The sequence below is a fragment of the Monoraphidium neglectum genome (assembly GCF_000611645.1).
Source record: "Monoraphidium neglectum strain SAG 48.87 unplaced genomic scaffold scaffold01099, whole genome shotgun sequence".
Classification (NCBI taxonomy): domain Eukaryota; kingdom Viridiplantae; phylum Chlorophyta; class Chlorophyceae; order Sphaeropleales; family Selenastraceae; genus Monoraphidium; species Monoraphidium neglectum.
In genome coordinates, this window is record NW_014012529.1 from 1 (window position 1) to 16,778 (window position 16,778).

General features: G+C 65.7%; 4 protein-coding genes across 4 annotated transcripts; 2 read left to right on the forward strand and 2 right to left on the reverse strand.

The window, feature by feature from the left end:
- Positions 1 to 2,474: 2,474 nt before the first annotated feature.
- On the reverse strand, positions 2,475 to 5,021 carry MNEG_6643 (Beclin-1-like protein; the record flags this gene model as incomplete). Its single annotated transcript, XM_014044880.1, has 8 exons — positions 2,475 to 2,642; positions 2,798 to 2,858; positions 3,038 to 3,200; positions 3,465 to 3,586; positions 3,786 to 3,902; positions 4,180 to 4,388; positions 4,565 to 4,648; positions 4,857 to 5,021. Coding segments are annotated over 8 exons (1,089 nt in total), but the record flags the coding sequence as incomplete, so codon positions are not given.
- A 1,204-nt stretch (positions 5,022 to 6,225) lies between these two features.
- MNEG_6644 (hypothetical protein) lies at positions 6,226 to 8,036 on the forward strand (the record flags this gene model as incomplete). The annotated part of the gene is made up of 6 exons (XM_014044881.1): positions 6,226 to 6,287; positions 6,416 to 6,617; positions 6,788 to 6,985; positions 7,189 to 7,347; positions 7,562 to 7,699; positions 7,875 to 8,036. The coding sequence occupies 6 exons, from the start codon at positions 6,226 to 6,228 to the stop codon at positions 8,034 to 8,036; spliced, it is 921 nt and encodes a 306-aa protein (XP_013900335.1).
- Positions 8,037 to 10,780: 2,744 nt separating this feature from the next.
- MNEG_6645 (hypothetical protein) lies at positions 10,781 to 11,943 on the reverse strand (the record flags this gene model as incomplete). The annotated part of the gene is made up of 3 exons (XM_014044882.1): positions 10,781 to 10,789; positions 11,149 to 11,323; positions 11,600 to 11,943. The coding sequence occupies 3 exons, from the start codon at positions 11,941 to 11,943 to the stop codon at positions 10,781 to 10,783; spliced, it is 528 nt and encodes a 175-aa protein (XP_013900336.1).
- A 2,188-nt stretch (positions 11,944 to 14,131) lies between these two features.
- MNEG_6646 (hypothetical protein) lies at positions 14,132 to 15,799 on the forward strand (the record flags this gene model as incomplete). The annotated part of the gene is made up of 3 exons (XM_014044883.1): positions 14,132 to 14,374; positions 14,558 to 15,151; positions 15,746 to 15,799. The coding sequence occupies 3 exons, from the start codon at positions 14,132 to 14,134 to the stop codon at positions 15,797 to 15,799; spliced, it is 891 nt and encodes a 296-aa protein (XP_013900337.1).
- Between the last annotated feature and the right edge of the window lie 979 nt (positions 15,800 to 16,778).

Genomic DNA, 16,778 nt, shown 5'->3' on the forward strand with positions numbered 1-16,778 from the left:
CACACACACACACAATACACCCCCCTCCTCCCAGGTCCAGAAGGAGCTCCAGGAGGCCCACACCACACTGTCACGATTCAACGACCTCTGGTAGCACACTCACGGCCTGGACAGCAGCCAGCAGCACAGCGCCCGGCAGGACCTAGGCGCACTCCGTCCCCTTACACTGGTCACGCCACCGAGGGCGGGGCCGCGCCACAGCAGCCAACAGGGCGTAGCGGCGCCTGCCTGTCCGGCGCAGCTGATCAGCTCATGCGTGGCTGATTTTTTTTTGGCAGGAGGGCGGGCGCGAGGACAATCGCGCACCATCCTGCAATATGCTTTTCATAGCTTTCATTAGTGCCTGCGGCAACAGAGTGCTGAGGTCCAGCATATGCGCGCTTTTATCCTCTTTCTTTCGACTGTGCCGGCGTTCATCAAGCGCCTGCACCGCCTGTGCCAAGTGGCCACGCATCTGGCGCTCAGCCGTCACCGCCATGTTCAAGCGACGCCCTCTGCGTTGCGCACGCCCTGCTGGCCAGTACGCGCCATCCCGAGTGTAAAGGACAGGACACCCTTGCACAAGAGTTTTTGGCAGCACTGCTGGGCAGGGTGCGCTCCTGCAGCAGTCAGCACCAACCGGCCTTTATCAAAGCCGAGTCACCGTCGCCTCCGTGCGTAACATGGGTCACAGTCAATTGTGCCTGTGCTGCCCCCCTGTACCCACTGTCGCCGCGACCTCAAATGTGCCAACGCGGCGTGAGAGGACGTTTCCAGCACCCGCGCAGCCCCTGTACATACGCACCATACTCTGGCGGTTTTCCAGGATATGGGCCGGTGTCTGTGCTGTCCATCTGCATATTGCCAGCAAGCCGTGATGTGCCGCAATTCAGCGCATGGGCTCTGGCCCAGCACCGTCCCGCTCATCACCAGTGCACTGATCCCCCAGCCGCCACCACAGTGTCACCCTTTAATCGATGCCCCCGTGCTCACAGCCGGCCACTGCTAGGCCACCCGAGGCCGCCTGTTGTCACAACGCTACACTGTAGACAGACGGGGCTGCACAAGTCATGGGGGGTATGCCACCACTCGATGCACCAAACATCGAGCCATCTGTGCAATCAAACGGTACTGCTAGCCATCATGATAGGCCGCGTCCACAACAGCCCACTAATTCTGTGCCACCAAGCACAGACAGCAGCTACAAGGTGTTTGCGCTAACCCCTGCCCAGATATCGAGCGCACCACCGGCATTCCACAGCATCATCGCCGTCCCAGCACATCCACCGCATAGCTGATCGGCCGTGCGTATACTGCAGCACGAACGTGGAACAGCAGGAACCCCCCCGCACTGAGTGCCGCGCCAGCTGCAATGAAGATTCCCGTCAGCACCATGGGGACAATAGTGCGGTCATAGCCCTGCAGAGGGGTTGCAGCGGGCTCAATGAGCACTCTGGGGGTGAAAGGAGCATCGGCCCACAATCGGCTTGGTGAGACCACTACTGCTTTCACGTGCCCCAATTTTTGTTTCTGGCGCACCTCAGGGGCTGAGGGAGGCCGATCGCCCTTTGGGCTGCCCAGCAGCACGGCCGCCACGATTGCGTAGAGCAGCGCGCTGAGCCCATAGACGACGCTGCGGCCACACAAGAGGGTGCATGCAGATCAAGATGTACGGGTGATCCAAGGCGCATGCTGGGGAGCTCAGTTGAGGGCCACCCGATTGGGTGAGCACAGCTCACACACAGTCATCAGCCCGTCGAGCACACCCTGCTCTCTGCACGGGCCACCCTTGCTGGCTGTGTGTGCTCACCCTGGCTTCCGCGTCCTTGAGCCAACCATGCACAGCACCCCACTAACCACACTGTGGGGTATTGACGCAACATGGGGTATTGTTTTCATCAAACAAGCTGTTTACACCACTACCTGTATGTAGCCCTGTCGCATCAGGCATGACCCCAGTCGGTGCTGCCGCAGGTGCCTGGACAGCGTCAGGGCACCAGGCCGCAACTGCTCCAGCCCAAGTTGTTCGCCGGCTGGCCAGCCCGCACTCACAGGAAGAAACCCAGGACAAATATGCCCGCACCCACGCCTAGCACTCGTGGGCTATCCATCGCCTCCGCCGCTTTGCTGCACGCGGCGATCACGACTTGGCGCTGGCCGCGCTGCGGCAGCGATGCACGCGGTAGCTGAGAGCACCCTGCACGCGCAGTCTAGATCATAGCGGACGAGCAGTTTGTTTGTGCGTGAGGGCACTTCAGCGTGGTTGCCGCGGACTGCTGTTGACCGGTGATCGCAGACGGTACCGAAGACCGTGTGATTTTAAAGATTGAGAATTTTGTGTCGCGTTTTATACTGGATGTACCGTAATGTCACGTGTTTGCTGTGTATACGGCTGCGCTGTACTGAAGGACCGGTACGGTGCTGAAAAATTGATATCTGCTTCCCACAGATTTGCATGTTTCTTTACAAAGGGTTTACACAGCCGTTTGTAGCACCGCCGGTCCCTCCTGGCCAAGCGCCGGCAGAGCCGGCGCCGCCTGCCGCGCCTCGCGCCGCACCATCCACTGCAGCGAGACCTTGAGGTCTGCAAGCATGAGCTTGAGCGCCTTGGTCCACTTGGCGTCCTTGGTCTGCATGAACAGCTTCACAGAGTAGTTTCCCACCTGTATTGCAGTTGGGGTTGGTAGGGGTGCTGGGCTGGCTGAGGGATGGGTAGGCACCAAGGCCAGGCCTTTCCGTGAGTTTACAGCCGGCAGCTCAGCCAACAAGCCGGCAACGCCAGCATCGATTACCACATAGAGCAGGCAAGGGTGCGCACCTTGTCGCCTTCAACAGGGAAGGGGAACTCAAAAGCAGGGGAGCGGCTTTCGGCGATGTCCCTGCAGGGTGCAAGGTCGAGCGGTGGAAAGCTGCTCAGCAGCCCGCAAAGCACCCTCCCTGCAACCTTCCTGTCAAGCCCTCGGCCCTGCGCATATGCAGAACGACCTGGGCACGTGAGGTCCGCGCAACACCAAAGCGCTTGCGCGCCTCCTCGCGCCCCAGCGCCGCCACCCCTCACCTGGCGCGCGCAAAGTCCCCAAACTCCCTGAGGCAGGCGAGGTAGATGGCCATGGCGCGGTCGTAGCTCTGCGCCCACAGCTTGCTGACGGGGCCAAACAGGTCGTACGTGCCGCGGCGGTCCGCCACGCGCGGGTGGCTGCCCATAGGGAGCAGGCGGTAGGCTGTGTGGCAGGTGGGGGTGGGGCGGGGCGCGGGGTAGGGGAGGTGGTTGGAGCAGCTGCCCGACCAACACTGCAGCTGTACGGCCTGCCACACTCCAGAGCCCAGCACGCCCTTGTCTCTGGTCCCAGCTGGGCAATGACCGCACCAGCAATCCGGTGTGTTGTGTGGCTGCAGGCAAAGTCGCCCCTGCCCTTTTCCCTGGCGGCACGCCCGACTGGCAGCACGACGCGCCCGGTGCACACTGCGGCCCGCGGCGCCCCCACCTGAGAAGGTGATCTGGCAGGCCTGCGCCATGGTGTGCAGCAGCAGCACCGCCTGGCCCCAGGCCGCGTTAATCTCGTCCCACTCGACAGGCACCTCTGGAGTGCGCCCCAGGCGGCAGCCGCTGCGGCGGCGAGGATGGAAAGCAGGGGCGGGGGCGGGGGATTATGTCAGCCCGCACTGATTCGTGGGGCGGTCCAGCGCCAAGTTTTGCACGCTAGAGGCCGTGGGGCGCGTGCGGCAGACGCCAGCTGCCCTTGGCGTTGGTTGCAGAGGCCCAGGCATGCGGGCCACGCGTGTGCGCCCCAAGGCCGGGCCCTCACTTGATGGTGCCGAAGGGGCCGTCGTGCCAGATGCGGAACACATCGTTGAGCACGTTGGTGCCCTTGAGCAGGGCCAGGCGCGCGCTGGCGCGCTCGATGCGCGTCAGCAGGGAATCTCTGGGGACCCAGGGCGCGCGCAGGTCAGGTGGTGGGTCAGGGTGGCGGGTCAGGGTGGCGCCTTGTGATCGGGGCACTTAATTGGCTGCGCTGCCGCAAGCAGGGCAGGACCCCAGGGCCTCCCTGGTGCACTGGCGGCTGCGACATGAGCAGCCGCTGCCCCGCCTGCGCTCCGGCGTGTCTGGCCCTGCTCTCCCGCCCAGCTCCTGCAATCCGCCTGCGCCTCTTCATGCCTCGCCACCCTCCCTCACACAAGAAAAAGCAGGGAGTTGCGCACCGCTCCGCAACGTGCGCGGCCAGCAGCGAGTGGTAGTCATTTAGGCCGTGCCAGTACCGCTCCTCAAGCGCCGCCACGTCGGCTGCCGCCGCCGCGAGCGCGCCGCTCTCTCGCCGCGCGATGGCCAGCTGAGCCTCCAGCTCCGCCTCTGCTGTGCGCGCGGCGTCCTCCTGCGTACGCAGCTGCGCCAGCTCCCTCTCAAACTCAGCCTGTGGGAATCACACACAACAACAAGCAAGAAGGGCGGTGATCAGGTAGGGTGAAGTCCGCCAAATAAGGCATGGTCAGCATCATCCGCTGCTGGTGGTGCGGCCTACCGCCCGCTGCGCGCTGCTAGCAGCGGCCAGGCCGTGACCCGCCGCAACCGACGGTCGTCTGGCCTCACCTCGCTCATCGGCTCAGCTCCCTCCTGCTCCAGCTTGGAAAGGGCGTGAGCGTAGCATGACGCCTCGTGGCGGGCAGCACGTACCTGGTGGGGCGACATAGGGTATGGCTGCTATGCGTCAGGCGGCGGCTCCCAATGCTTCCGCTCAGAGGCCGCTTGAAACAACCACAGGTGTTGCGAAGAAACCGTTGGCGTGCGGCTGAAAGCCAGGCGTGCCTTGGCTGATCCCTAGTGTGCCCCGCAGCGACAGTTTCTTTGTCAGCAGGCAGCAGCACGCCCCTGCGCCCCACACCTGAGCCTCCACTTCCTCTTTCAGCTGCACCGCGCAGTCGAGGCAGAGCGGGTGGTCCACGCCCGTCGCGCTGCTGGCCATCTCAAAAAGCTGAGTCAGCGACTGCAGCTTGCCGTCAAACCCCGCCGCTGCCGCGGCCGCCGACGCCGGCGACGGCTCGCCCATCGGCAGCTGCTGCGCGGTGGCAGCCGCCCGCGCCTGCAGCAGCCCAGCGCCTTCCTCCTCCGAGCTCGCTCGAGGCGGAGGGCCCCCCGCTGCCGGCCCTCCTGCCGCTGCGGAGGCCCCTGATGGGTCTAAACCTCGCACTGCACGGGTGCTGTCAAGGCCGGCCGGCATGGCGGGTGCCGCTGAGCGTGCGCCGGGCATTTGCGGCGGGCCGGTGCCGGGCGGCCGCAGCATTGACGCGGAGTTGAGGACGACGAAAGACTCCTCCAGGCCCCTGCCGGCCGCCGCTGCAGCCGACGATGGGCCGGCACCTGCAGCCGCAAGGTGGGTTGCGTGCTCAACACCTTACAGAGAATCATGCAGGAGGCGGTGATACTTTTGCTGGCGGTGTCTCCTGACAGGTTTGCACAGCTTTGCACGATGCGTTGGGCATTGACGATGAGACGCCTTGCACCTCCTCCTTGCAAGCGAATGCGTAAGAGTATGTGCGCTCACCTGCCATTGCGCCCCCCCGCCGCGCGCTGTCGAGGACGATGAAGGACTCGTCTATGCTTCCCCCCTCCAGCGCGCTCATCAGCGCGGGGCCAAGGCCGCGGCGCTCGCCAGGTGCATCCGCATCGCCGCGGAGGTCGAGCCGTGCGCGACATGATTGGCACTGAAAAGTAGCCTGATGTTCCATTGTGAGCTGTGCCCCAAGAAAGCGGAGCCCGGCAGCGAGGCGCGACGGCCTGTGGCGTTTTGTTGCCTCCACGCCTGTATATATGATATATCAGTACTGAATGCTAGTAGTTTACTTGCCGATTTCCATATGCGCTTGAAGAGTGGAGCGCTGCAGTGATCTACCGGTAAGCTGAAGCTTTTGGTGTGACGGCACAGTGACGGTCACCGTGCTACGCCTATGATACCGTAGATGTGAAGCAGAGTTCAATTCTGGTTGTCTGTACAACGTGCGAAGTTACCGTACCCGCGGGCTAGTCAATTGTTGCACCTGCCACCCCACAGCGAGACTCTCGCCTTTTGCCAGTGCTTGACGCGATGTTTTAGTGCATTAATAAGCATATTCTGCTCTTTTCAGCTGCTGATGCAAGACTCGCCGCCTGCTGCGTATGCGGGCCAGCATGCGATGCGCGTTGCGCGCAGCTGCGCAGGTGGCGCGAGCCCACCACCGGTGCGCAAGGACCCGACGCCGAAGCAGCAGCATATCATGCTCCCACTGTCAGTGGCGCTGTGCCAGCAGCCAGCTCGCTGCGATGGAGTCAAGCTCAGGTGCGGCTGTTGCGAGGGCCGTTTGAGCGGGGTGGGGGCCGACGCCTGCTTGGCTGACACGGGTTTGGGGCCCGCCACCCGCCTGGCTCACCACCCGTCCATAACGCCTATGCCCTTGCCGACACCAGCGCCGTCTCGTGCTGCGTCACGCACATCGACGAGCTGCCGGCGCAGTTTCGCGGCTGCGGCGTGGTGTACCTCTCCAGCAACAGCCTGCGGTCGCTGGAGGGCGCCGACCAGTTCCAGGGCCTGCGCGTGCTGTCCGCGGCCAGCAACCTGATTGAGCGCGCGGACGATGTGGTGGCGCTGCTCAATTGCCCGCAGCTGGAGGTGCGCTTGAGGGTGGCTCTTGAGGAGGGGAGCAACGGGCCAGATGCGAGCGAGTAATGCTTACTGTGTTGAGGGGCACCCGTTTCGCAGCAGCTTCCTGATTCGCATGCATGCGTTTGTACCTGGTCAGTAGCGTTGCTCACCGCGTGCGACCTGCTGTGTGTCTCCAGGTGCTCACGCTGGAGGGAAACCCCCTGGCGCAGCTGCCAAACTACCGGGCGCGCGTGCTGGCGCTCCTGCCGCGCCTGCTGTCGCTCGACGGGCGTGCGGTCACGGCGGAGGAGCGCGCACGTGCGGCGGTGGCGATTCAGGCCGAGGCGGCGTGCACGGCCGTCATGCTGAGCAACGCGTGCCTCGTGCACAAGCTCGTGAGCTGCTGCGGCCGTTCAGACTCCCGTCTGCTGGGCAATCCAAACCTGCCAGTCAGCTCAGAGGGCGGGGGTTCGGGGACATAGTGGAGACGCTGCTGGCGTTGCAAAGGAATGTGTATGCATGATCATGAGTATAGCCTTGGAGCACGGCAGCCAGCCCGCAACCGCTTCGCCCGCTGATGCCCTTGGGACACCCCCAGGCCCATGCGTCGCGCCTGCTGCAGCTGCACGCCGAGCTGCGGCGCGCGCTGTTCGGCGCCGGCGCCCGCATGGGCGCGCTCATGCTGCCGACTGCAGTGGAGGTGGATGTCCTGCGGCTGCTCAGGCTGTGGGATTACGAGGGCTCACTGGGAGACAGGGTGCGCCCTCGCTTGCCGCTGGACCCGGGGAGGGAGGGGGTTGGGGCGCTTGCCCGCCCACAAGCCCGCCCAGGTTGCCGCGTACCAGAGAGTGACCGCGCCGCCGTCAGTGTGAACCCACCTCGTATCAGCGCATCATGTCCGTTCCACACTGTGGCAGCCCTGCCGGCCGACCCCCTCCTCCCCGGCTGGCCACTCCAACACCGTGCCGCAGGAGCGCGCGGCCATCCTGGGCGCCCTGCAGCGGGAGGTGGTGCGCGTCCACCGCCAGCTGGCGCGGGCCACCGCGGAGCTCAAGCCAGGCGGGGGGCGGCTCACGGCGCTGCAGTCCTGGGACGTGGCCTACTCCCAGGTGGGCGCATGCGCGGCAGACCGCAAGCTCGAGGAGCGGTGCGCAGGGGCGCCCATGCTGTTTTTCAACCAACAGGACCCTTCGCATCGTCTCTTTGACCACCCGCACGTTTTGCTTTACTTCCCGAAGGCAAGCGTCGCTCGCGCCCCGTTGCGCCAACACTCGGGCGCGCCAGGTGATGCTGGCGCAGCAGCGCACCATCACGCAGCTGATCGAGTCTGTCAACGCTAGCCAAGCAGCTGCCCAGCGCACGGCGCATGACCTGCTGGCTGGCGCTGCGGCCGATGCTCAGGGGCGGCAGGATGCGGCGATGGCGGGGCACCGGCTGGAGCGGTGAGGGCTGGAGTCTTTGCTGGGTTTAGGGTTTCGGGGTTTAGGGTAGGGACGTGCCTGATCTCAGGGGCAGCAACGACAGCTCCCACGCAGGGAGCCGGGGAGCGGCAGGGCGTGATCTACAGGCAACGTCATCTGTTTTATGAAGGGGTTCAGGCGCATGCAGAAGCAGAAAGGCTCCCGATGAGGAAACACACCCCCCTACTGTTCAACCACTGCTGCCTTTCCCCCTCGGCTGATCACGCCGTCAGCTTGCGCCGCCCTCCAGCCCCGACCCCTGCCACGCACATCAACTCGTCCATGCAGGGAGCAGCTCATCACTGACCTGAGAGACACCGCCGCAAACCTGGCGGCCCGTGTTGCAAGCGGTGCAGCAGCCATGCAGCCGGCGCGTGGTGAATTGGCGGGCGGCGGCTGGCACGCGGCCTGCCAGCAGCAGGGCTCAGTGCTCAGCTCGCAGCGGAATGCGGAGGACGGCACTGAAGAGGCAGGACCCCGTTTGGCTGCAGCGCTGATGTCTGGCGGCCACCGCTCCTACAGCTTGGGCGGCAGCGCATGCGTCGGTGGTGGTGGCGGTGGCGGCCGTGCCAGCAATGGCGGTGGTCGCGATGGCGGTGCGGCGGGCGTCGTTGCTGCGCTGCAGTTGCCAGGCACTGAATGGGGCGAGCAGCGAGAGCCGCGGGAGCGGCCCTGCACACCTGGTGCCCCGGGCATGGGGCCGCAGCCGCAGGAGTCACATGCTGTGCAAGGCACGAGGGCCTGCCTCTCTGTGGTCAAATCAGGGCCTATGCCATGCATCAGTCCCCCGGCAGGCGGCAGGCCACGCACGCGTTCGGCGTCGCCGCCGTCTCCGTCGCATACGCTGCTCCTCGGCCAGCAGGGCCGCGGCAGCAGCAGCCACGTCAGCATCAGCTTGCGGCGGCGCGCAGTGTCTGCTAGCTCGAGCCCTGTCGCGGCGGCGCGCAGCGTCAGCGCTGCTGGTGGCGGCGGTGGCGGCGGCGGCGGCGGCGTGAGACGTTCGCTGCTGGGGCACCCGGGGCCTTTCACGGTGAGGATGGTTGGGGATGGCAACAGGGGTTTTGGATTGCTTGTACTACTCACGTCATTGACCTGCTGCATGGCTGCGTGATGGACCCAACCTTCATGCGTCCTCATATTTTCAGAGCCATCACGCAGTCACTTTGAGATCAGCAATCTGTGCATGGCAGGTGTCATCGTCGCCAGGCCGTCACCGTGCGTCATCACCCGCAGGGCCGTCTGATGGGCCCCGCACGCCTCCGCGGCCTAGCGCCCAGGCATCGCTCTGCGGCCTCAGCCCATCTGCGGCGCGACTGCTTGCGAGCGCACTCCGCAGGGAGCAGCTTATACAGCAGCAGGAGCAGCAGCAGCAACAGCAACAGCAGCAGCAGCAAGAGCCCCAGCAGGCGCAGGGGCCAGGCGCAGGTCAACATGTGCCAACATCAGCCGCTTGGCAGGCCGAGTTTTGGGGAGAAGACGCTGCCGCCGCATCTGATTTGCCAAATTGCAGCAGCCTTGACATGCAGCGGCGATTGGGTCTGTCCTCCCCTCCGCAGCTGCCGTTTGCAGCCGGATGGAACGCGAACAGCCCCGGGGAAGACACACCTGCATGCATCAGCCAATGCTTGCCAAGTGGGCGCGCAGCGGTAGGGACGCCGAGCCTGCAGCGTCAGAGTGACTTGGCTGCGAGCCCAGCCAGCTGCAGCGGCAGGAGCACCAGCGGCGGCACGGGCGGCCCAGCAAGCATCCACCTGCACTTCCATGTGGGCCCCTCGAGCCCCGGGACCCCGCATGCTGTGCCGCTCTCGGGGGTTGATGTCATGGCGCCTGGAGGCGAGGTGCACAGAACAGTGGCCGCAGCCGAGAGGCTGTCTGCGGCACCTGCGGCAGCCTCGTCGAAGTTACAGGATCAGGAGACTGCTGCCATGGGGGCTGCTGGCGATGATCTGATCGCGCCAGCAAGCAGCTGCAGCAACCGCAGCACGCAGTGGGCTCCGCCAGGGTTGCCACTGCTGTCACAGCAGCAGCCATTGTCAACGCCGCCGCCCCCGCCGCTCCAGCGCCAGCAGCAGCAGCAACAGCAGGATCTGTCTGCAAGTCTTTCGAGCCCTTGTAGCAGCTGGGGAGACTGGCAGCAAGCACACGGAGTGCCAATGGGACAACCACCCCTGCCCCCGCCGTTGCTCAGCACGAGCTCTCGGTGGCAGCCACAGCCACCATCTGAGGCACTGCTGCCAGCACACCTGCAACTTCTGCTGCAGCAGCAGCAGCAGCAAATGCAACAGCTGCCCCTGCCCCAGCAGCAGCAGGCGCCACTGCCACCGCAGCAGCAGCAGCAGCAGCAGCAGCAGCAGCAGAATTCCAGTGAACACCTGGGACAACGTCTAGCTAGCGCCGGCAAACTGGCCGGCAGCATGCAGGCCCCCGCTGTTCAGCAGGCTGCCGCCCCACCGCCTTTGATGGGCGCAGAGGCAAGCTTTGCCTTTGAGCCCTTCCTTGCCCCCAAGCCATCAGCTGTCGAGCGGCAGCAGCAGGAGCCGCAGCAGCAGCAGCAGCAGCAGCAGCAGCAGCAACAGCAGCGGCAGCAGGACATCTTGCAGGAGTGCTTTATCCCATTGCTAGGTGCAGAGCTCGCTGTTCCTCCAGTGGCGTGCTGCGATGCCGCTTTGGAGCTGGCCTGCCCGGAGGCGAGCCAGCAGATGCCCGCACCCGCAGCACCGGCGACAGCTACTACCAGTCCTGCGGAGGCGGAGGGGGCGGTGGTGCCACAGCAGGCATCCGTAGCAGCGGTGGCAGCGGGGGCGTCAGCTGCAAGTCCCAAGGATGTGCAGGCGCTGTCGATTGGCGCATCCCTGCCTGGCAGCAGCTCTGCAGCGCGGCGCAGCGCCCCAGTCCCAAACAGCCTGTCTAGACCTGTTGTGTGTGAACCCCTGGAAGAGGCCGGCTCCTTGAACACAGTGGCAGACTCCAGCAGCCTGGTGCCCAGCAGTCAGGGCAGCGGAGCCGGCTGGGCCCCTACCATCATCCAGAATTGGGTTGATACTCAGCGCTGTACGGGGCGCGAATCTGGGAGGATGTGCGGGCCGTTTGAGGCTCACATGGAGCAGCAGCAGCCGCCGTGGCAGTTTCTGCCAGAGGAGCAGGAGCAGCAGCAGGCGGGAGCGAATCAGGGGTGTGTACAGCAGCAGCAGCAGCAGCAGCAGCATCAACACCAGCAGCAACACCAGCAGCAGCAGCAGCAGCAGCAGCAGAAGCAGCAGCAGCAGAAGCAGGCTGAGCAAGAGGTGCAACGGCAACCAAAGCAGCAGCAGCCGCAGGACTGGCAGGAACACTCCCAGGAGGCGCAGCAGCACAAGGGGCAGTGTGCAGCATGTGTCAATCACGTAATGCTGGTGCCCCTGTCAACCAACGTGCGGTCAGGCCCGAACCCCTCCAACCCATCATTCGCGGCTACTACTGCCAGGCCAATCCAGGAGGGAGCAGGGGAGGCGTTGTCACCTACCCCACACTGTGCAAGTTGCTCGCAGGAGCAGGTGCTGCTGCCCTCACCATGCCAGCAGCAGCAACAGCAGGTGGCAAACGAATTGCGGTGTTCGCTCGAGCAGCAGCAGCAGCAGCAGCAGCAGCAGCAGCAGCAGCAGCAGCAGCAGCAGCAGCAGCAGCAGCAGCAGCAGGTGGATAACAATCAGCGGTGTTGGCAGGGGCAGCAGCAGCAGCAGCAGCAGCAGCAGCAGCAGCAGCAGCAGCAGCAGCAGCAGCAGCAGCAGCAACTGGCGGCGCAGCGCGCAGTGTTTGAGGAGGAACAGCGCCACCTGCTGGCTCGGGCCGGGGCAGCGGAGCAGCGTGCTGCTGATGCGGAGAGGTGGGCCGCATCCCTTGTGGCCGAGAGGCATGCCGCCGGAGTGCTTTTGCAGCAGGTGAGCGCTCGGGTTGCTGACATAACCACTGGGTGGGCCGCTGCTTGCGGTATCTGTACTGCAAGATCAGGGGCTGGGGAGCCCCCTGTGCCAGGAGGGTATCTGCCGGGTGCCTCGTCACCCTCCCTGCCCTCACCTGCCCCTTTCCCGGCTGGTTGGCCTGGCTTACGGGGCCTCGCTGTCAATTCGATAACGTTCCAGCTTCACGCACTTCCCCCCAACCGTGCGTGGTCCCCGTTGTGACCATACGCAGGCTCAGGAGCAGCACTGGGCGCTGGAGGTGACGCGCCGCCGCCAAGCAGCCGCCGGCGCGCTCAGCAACGTGGCTCTGAGCCGCCGGCTGCTGCTGCGCTGGCACGATGCCGCCTGGCAGCGCCGTGAATGGCGGGTGGAGGAGGCGCGCCTGGCGCGCCTCGGCGAGGTGTGCCTGGCGCGCTGGGCACTGCGGCGGCTGCGAGAGGCCGCAGCGCAGCAGCGGGCGCTGAGCGTGCTCATGCTGCGCCGGCGCCTGGGGCTGCAGAGAGGCGTGCTGTATGCCTGGCGCCGCAGGGTGGCAGAGCGAAGGTGCGTGCGGGGCTTTTGCTACTAACGCGTGTTCGTTGGAAGCTGGGCTGCACAGTGCAGGCTGAGTGCACAACCTGGCTTGAGGGGTTGACCAAACGCTGCAGTCGCTGACTGCTACAGTAACTCCCCATCACAGCGCAAGCAAGCCAACAATGCCGAGTAATCTCCTCTCACACACCCACTGCGTCATCCTTTAGTGCCACAAGGCAGGCAGGAAAGCATGCGGAGGCAGCTTGGCGCTCGCGCCTCTGCCGGCGTTCGTTGCTGAGCTGGCGCTTCTACACCAGCCACGCGTGGCAGCTGCGGGGCCTAGGGGCGGCGTCAAGCTCGTCGTCAGCATCCGAGGGCGGCGATGCAAGGGCCGCCCCTCTGCCTCGCACGCCAGAGGTGCGCCGCTCACCTTCCAGCAGCCTCGCGGCGCGGCAGCGGAACGCGTGGGCAGGCCAGCCTGGCGCCGCAGCGACGCGCGAGGTGGAGCGGCCTGCAGAAGCAGTGCCTGCGGCGCTGCCCTGGGTGCCACTGGAGGTCCAGCAGACGTTCCAGGGGCTGCAGCGCGCCCACAGGCTGCGCCGGCGGCACCTGCTGCGACACGCATTGGCTGGCTGGGCAGCTGCACGCAAGGCTGCCGAGCGGGAGGAGAGCTGCATGCGGCGTGCTTCGCGGCGGAGCAGCAGGGCGTTGCTGCTGCGGACGCTGCGCGCTTGGCGAGCGGGGCACGGCGGCCTGGCAGCTGGCGCGGCTTTCGGTGTTGAGCAGGCGGCCGCCAGCAGTGGCAAGGCCAGCGGCACTGCACACGCTCGGGCCGCACTCGCGCTGGGAGTGCCGGTACATATGGCACTGCCAACATTCTCAGGCAGGCAATCAGCAGTAGCAGAAGCAACTGCTGCAGGAGAAGCAGCAGCAGCTGCAGCAGCAGTAGCAGCAGAAGCAGAAGCAGCAGCAGTGGACGCTGGCCGAGGGCGACCTTGCGAAGGCGAGGGCGGCCCTCGGTCAGGGCCGGTATCGGCGGCGCTAGCGCCGCTGCGGGCCCTGCTCGAGGTGCAGCTGCCCCGGCTGGCGGCACGGCGCCTGCGCCGCCAGGCATTCCTTGCGTGGTGCGTTGGAGGACGGTTTGCGCATCGAGGCATGCAGCGCGCCGGCCGCCTTGTCGGCCCGCCCGTTGGCAGGCTTGCCGGCAGCGCCCCTGCCGACTGTTGGCATGTGTCACAAAGTCATTGTTTCTTGTGACTGCAATTACCTCCGCCACACTGTCCACTACCCGCGCAACCTCAACCTGACCAGGCAAGCCGCCACACGCCAAGCGGCACGCCGAGATCGCCAACTGCTGCGCCTGCGCGCGCGGCAGGATGCACGCCTGCTACGCGCAGGGCTGGCCGGAATGGCTGCCCACGTGGCGCACAGGCGGGACGAGCGCGTTGCAGCGGCGGCGGCCGCGCGCCACCACGCGCGCGCCTGCTTGCGCCGCGTGGTCACTGCATGGCGCCGCCAGGTGGCTGCTGGCACGGCTCTGCGGCAGCTGTCAATGCAGGACACGCGGAGGCGCATCGCCAGCGCCGTGGAAACATGGCGGCTCACAGCGGCAAAGAGCGCGCGGCTCCGTATGGCTGAGGAGCGAGCAGAAGCGGTGCTGCAACGCCGGCGCCTGCGGGCGGCGCGAGGCGTGCTTGCTGCCTGGCGCCTGCGTGTGGCACAAGCGCAGGGCAAGGCCGCGCAGGTGCGGGCGGCCGAGGTGCTGCGGCGCTGCGAGGGAGCAGAGGAGCGGGCAGCAGAGCTGGCAATCGAGCTGGCGGCTGCTGAGGAGCGGCACGCCGAGTGGGCCGTAGCACGGGAGGCTCGGCCAAAGGTGTGCGGGGCAATTTCAGCATCACCGCTTGTCGGGAGGTGTGACCCCTGCATCTTCACCATGCCTTTCAAGAGAAATGTGCATGAGTGCCGCAATCAACTCTTTAAACTCTGAACTCTGAAACTCTGAACTCTGAAAACAGGCCCGTCCCGCGTCCCCTCCACTGCGCCCCAATAACCCCAGGCGGCGTCCTGTGTGCATCAGCCCGCTGCCGGCGTCGACACGACCCACGCCTGGGAGCCCGCCGAGGCGCTGCGCAAAGCCGAGGCGCGGGCCTTGGCCGCTCAAAACGACCTGCAGCGCGAGCGGGAGCAGGCCCGTGAGCTGTTCGCGCGGCTGCACGCGGCGGAGGAGCGCGCTGGCGCGCAGGCACGGCGCCTGGCGGAGCTTGGAGGGGTGGAGCAGGGGCTGTCAGAGGCGCTCTCGCGAGCCCGCCTCCTGGAGGGGCGCCTCGCGGCGGCGGAGGCTGAACTGGCCCGCAGCCAAGCCCAGGCCGCGGCCGCCGACGAGGCGCGCGCGGCCGCAGCGGCAGGGGCGCGTGCGGCGGCCGCGGCGGCGGCGGCCGCAAGGCGCGCAGACCTGGCGGCGGCGCAGCGGGCGGTGGCGGCGGAGCGGCGCGGGGCACTGCTGCGGGACGAGCTGCAGGCGGAGCGGGATGCGGCGCGCCGCACCCGCGCCAAGGCAGAGCTTCTGGAGCGACAGCTGGGGCAGGCTTCGGAGGGGCAGCAGCACCAGCAGCAGCAGCAGCAGCAGCAGCAGCAGCGACGGGACCTTGAAGTCGATGTTGGCACCGCTGGCACCATCCTTCGGGGCAGCTTCCCTGCAGATGCGCCCATTTCCCTACAGCGCGACCGCGCTGAGCTGCAGCTCCAAGCAGGCGACGCCAGGCAGCAGGCGGCGAGGGGCATGGTGCCAGGCGCACTACGCAAGCACAGCAGCCCGCCCATGCACACGCGGAAGCGGTGTGAGGCGTCGGACAGCTGCCGCTTTGGCCAGCGCGACGCAGGCGCAGCGGGCAGCTGCTGCAGCAGCGAAAGGGGTGGCATGGTTTGGCGCGCTGGAATCTGTGGCCCCCCGTGCCGCGCGCTGACTCGTCCTGTTGTCCTTGACCCGCAGCAGACGGGTTGCAGCGGCCAGTCGGACGCAGGCGACGGCTCCGCGTCGACCGGGCCGTTGGTGTCACCCGCGATGGGTGGGGAGGGCCAGCTGTCGTCTGTGGCCGACCTGGTCGACTGTGCCAGGGAGCTCCTCTGCTCATTGAGGGAGCTAGGCGACGAGGGGGACATATTGTGTCCCCCTACAGTATAGGAGTGGGCTGGCGGGACCTCTGCACCTGCAAGTATGCGGCTGGTTGCAACGCCGGTGCCACAGCAGGCCGACGCCCCTGGGGAGCTGCAGTTGCTGCAGCACCAGATCTCAGGGTGACACATATCGCCCTGCAAAACGGAGCACTTGCCTCTGCTGAGCCTGTACTCAATGGACATACTGGCTGCAGCCAATACATGTGTTTGGGACTTGGCATGGTTCTAGATGTTGATCGAGCACGTCTGTGCTGCAGGAAACTGGGCAGGGACGTGCTGCAGGAGCACACATGCACGCACACACCATCCACACTCACACACGCACACGCGCGCGCCCCCTGATCGCAACGTACATCACCGCCCCGCATCTCAATTCATGCGTGGTGTTGTGGCTGACGCAGCGCAACATTGGTGTGGTTGTGATGGTGAACCATCTTGACAAGTGGAGCCGAGCACTGCACGCGGTGTTGCGAGCTGATGTTGCAGGCGTAATGCCTATGCTTCAACTGCCCCTGAGCCCCACGCTGCAGTGGCAGGTTCAGCTGGGCCATGGTCAGGCGGGTATCATCAGCAAGCAGGGCAAGCAACATGTGAAGATCATATTGATGTCATGCGTCCCTCTCGCTGCCAGTTGCAACATGAGGGCCAAGTGCGCCAGTCCACAAAAACCTTCGCTCGGCCCCACCGCACAGGCTGTCACGCCGAGGTAACACAGGGACGCGCTTTCTGATTTTGCTTTGCTTTGTTCCAGTAATCTAGGCCAGCTAGACTCCCCCTGTCACTGTGACCAACCGATTGAAAACAACAACAGGGGTTACACACAAACTACAGTAGCCGCCCAGTGCTGACGGCAGCTAACTCAACACGAAAGCAAGCCAAAATAAAGCTGCAGACATACAAACGGTGCAATGAGGGTGCACGGCACACACCCAGGAGACATGCCTGGCCCTGGGCCCTAGGGCCTCTCCAGGTCACAGGTGGGCCGCAGGTCTGACCGCCTGCGGCGACGGTAACGCGGTATCCGCGCCCCCGTCCCCCTGTCGGCGCCCTATATTACCAACGGCATAACCGTGCAGGGGTGTGACTGTGCAGCGCGACTTTTA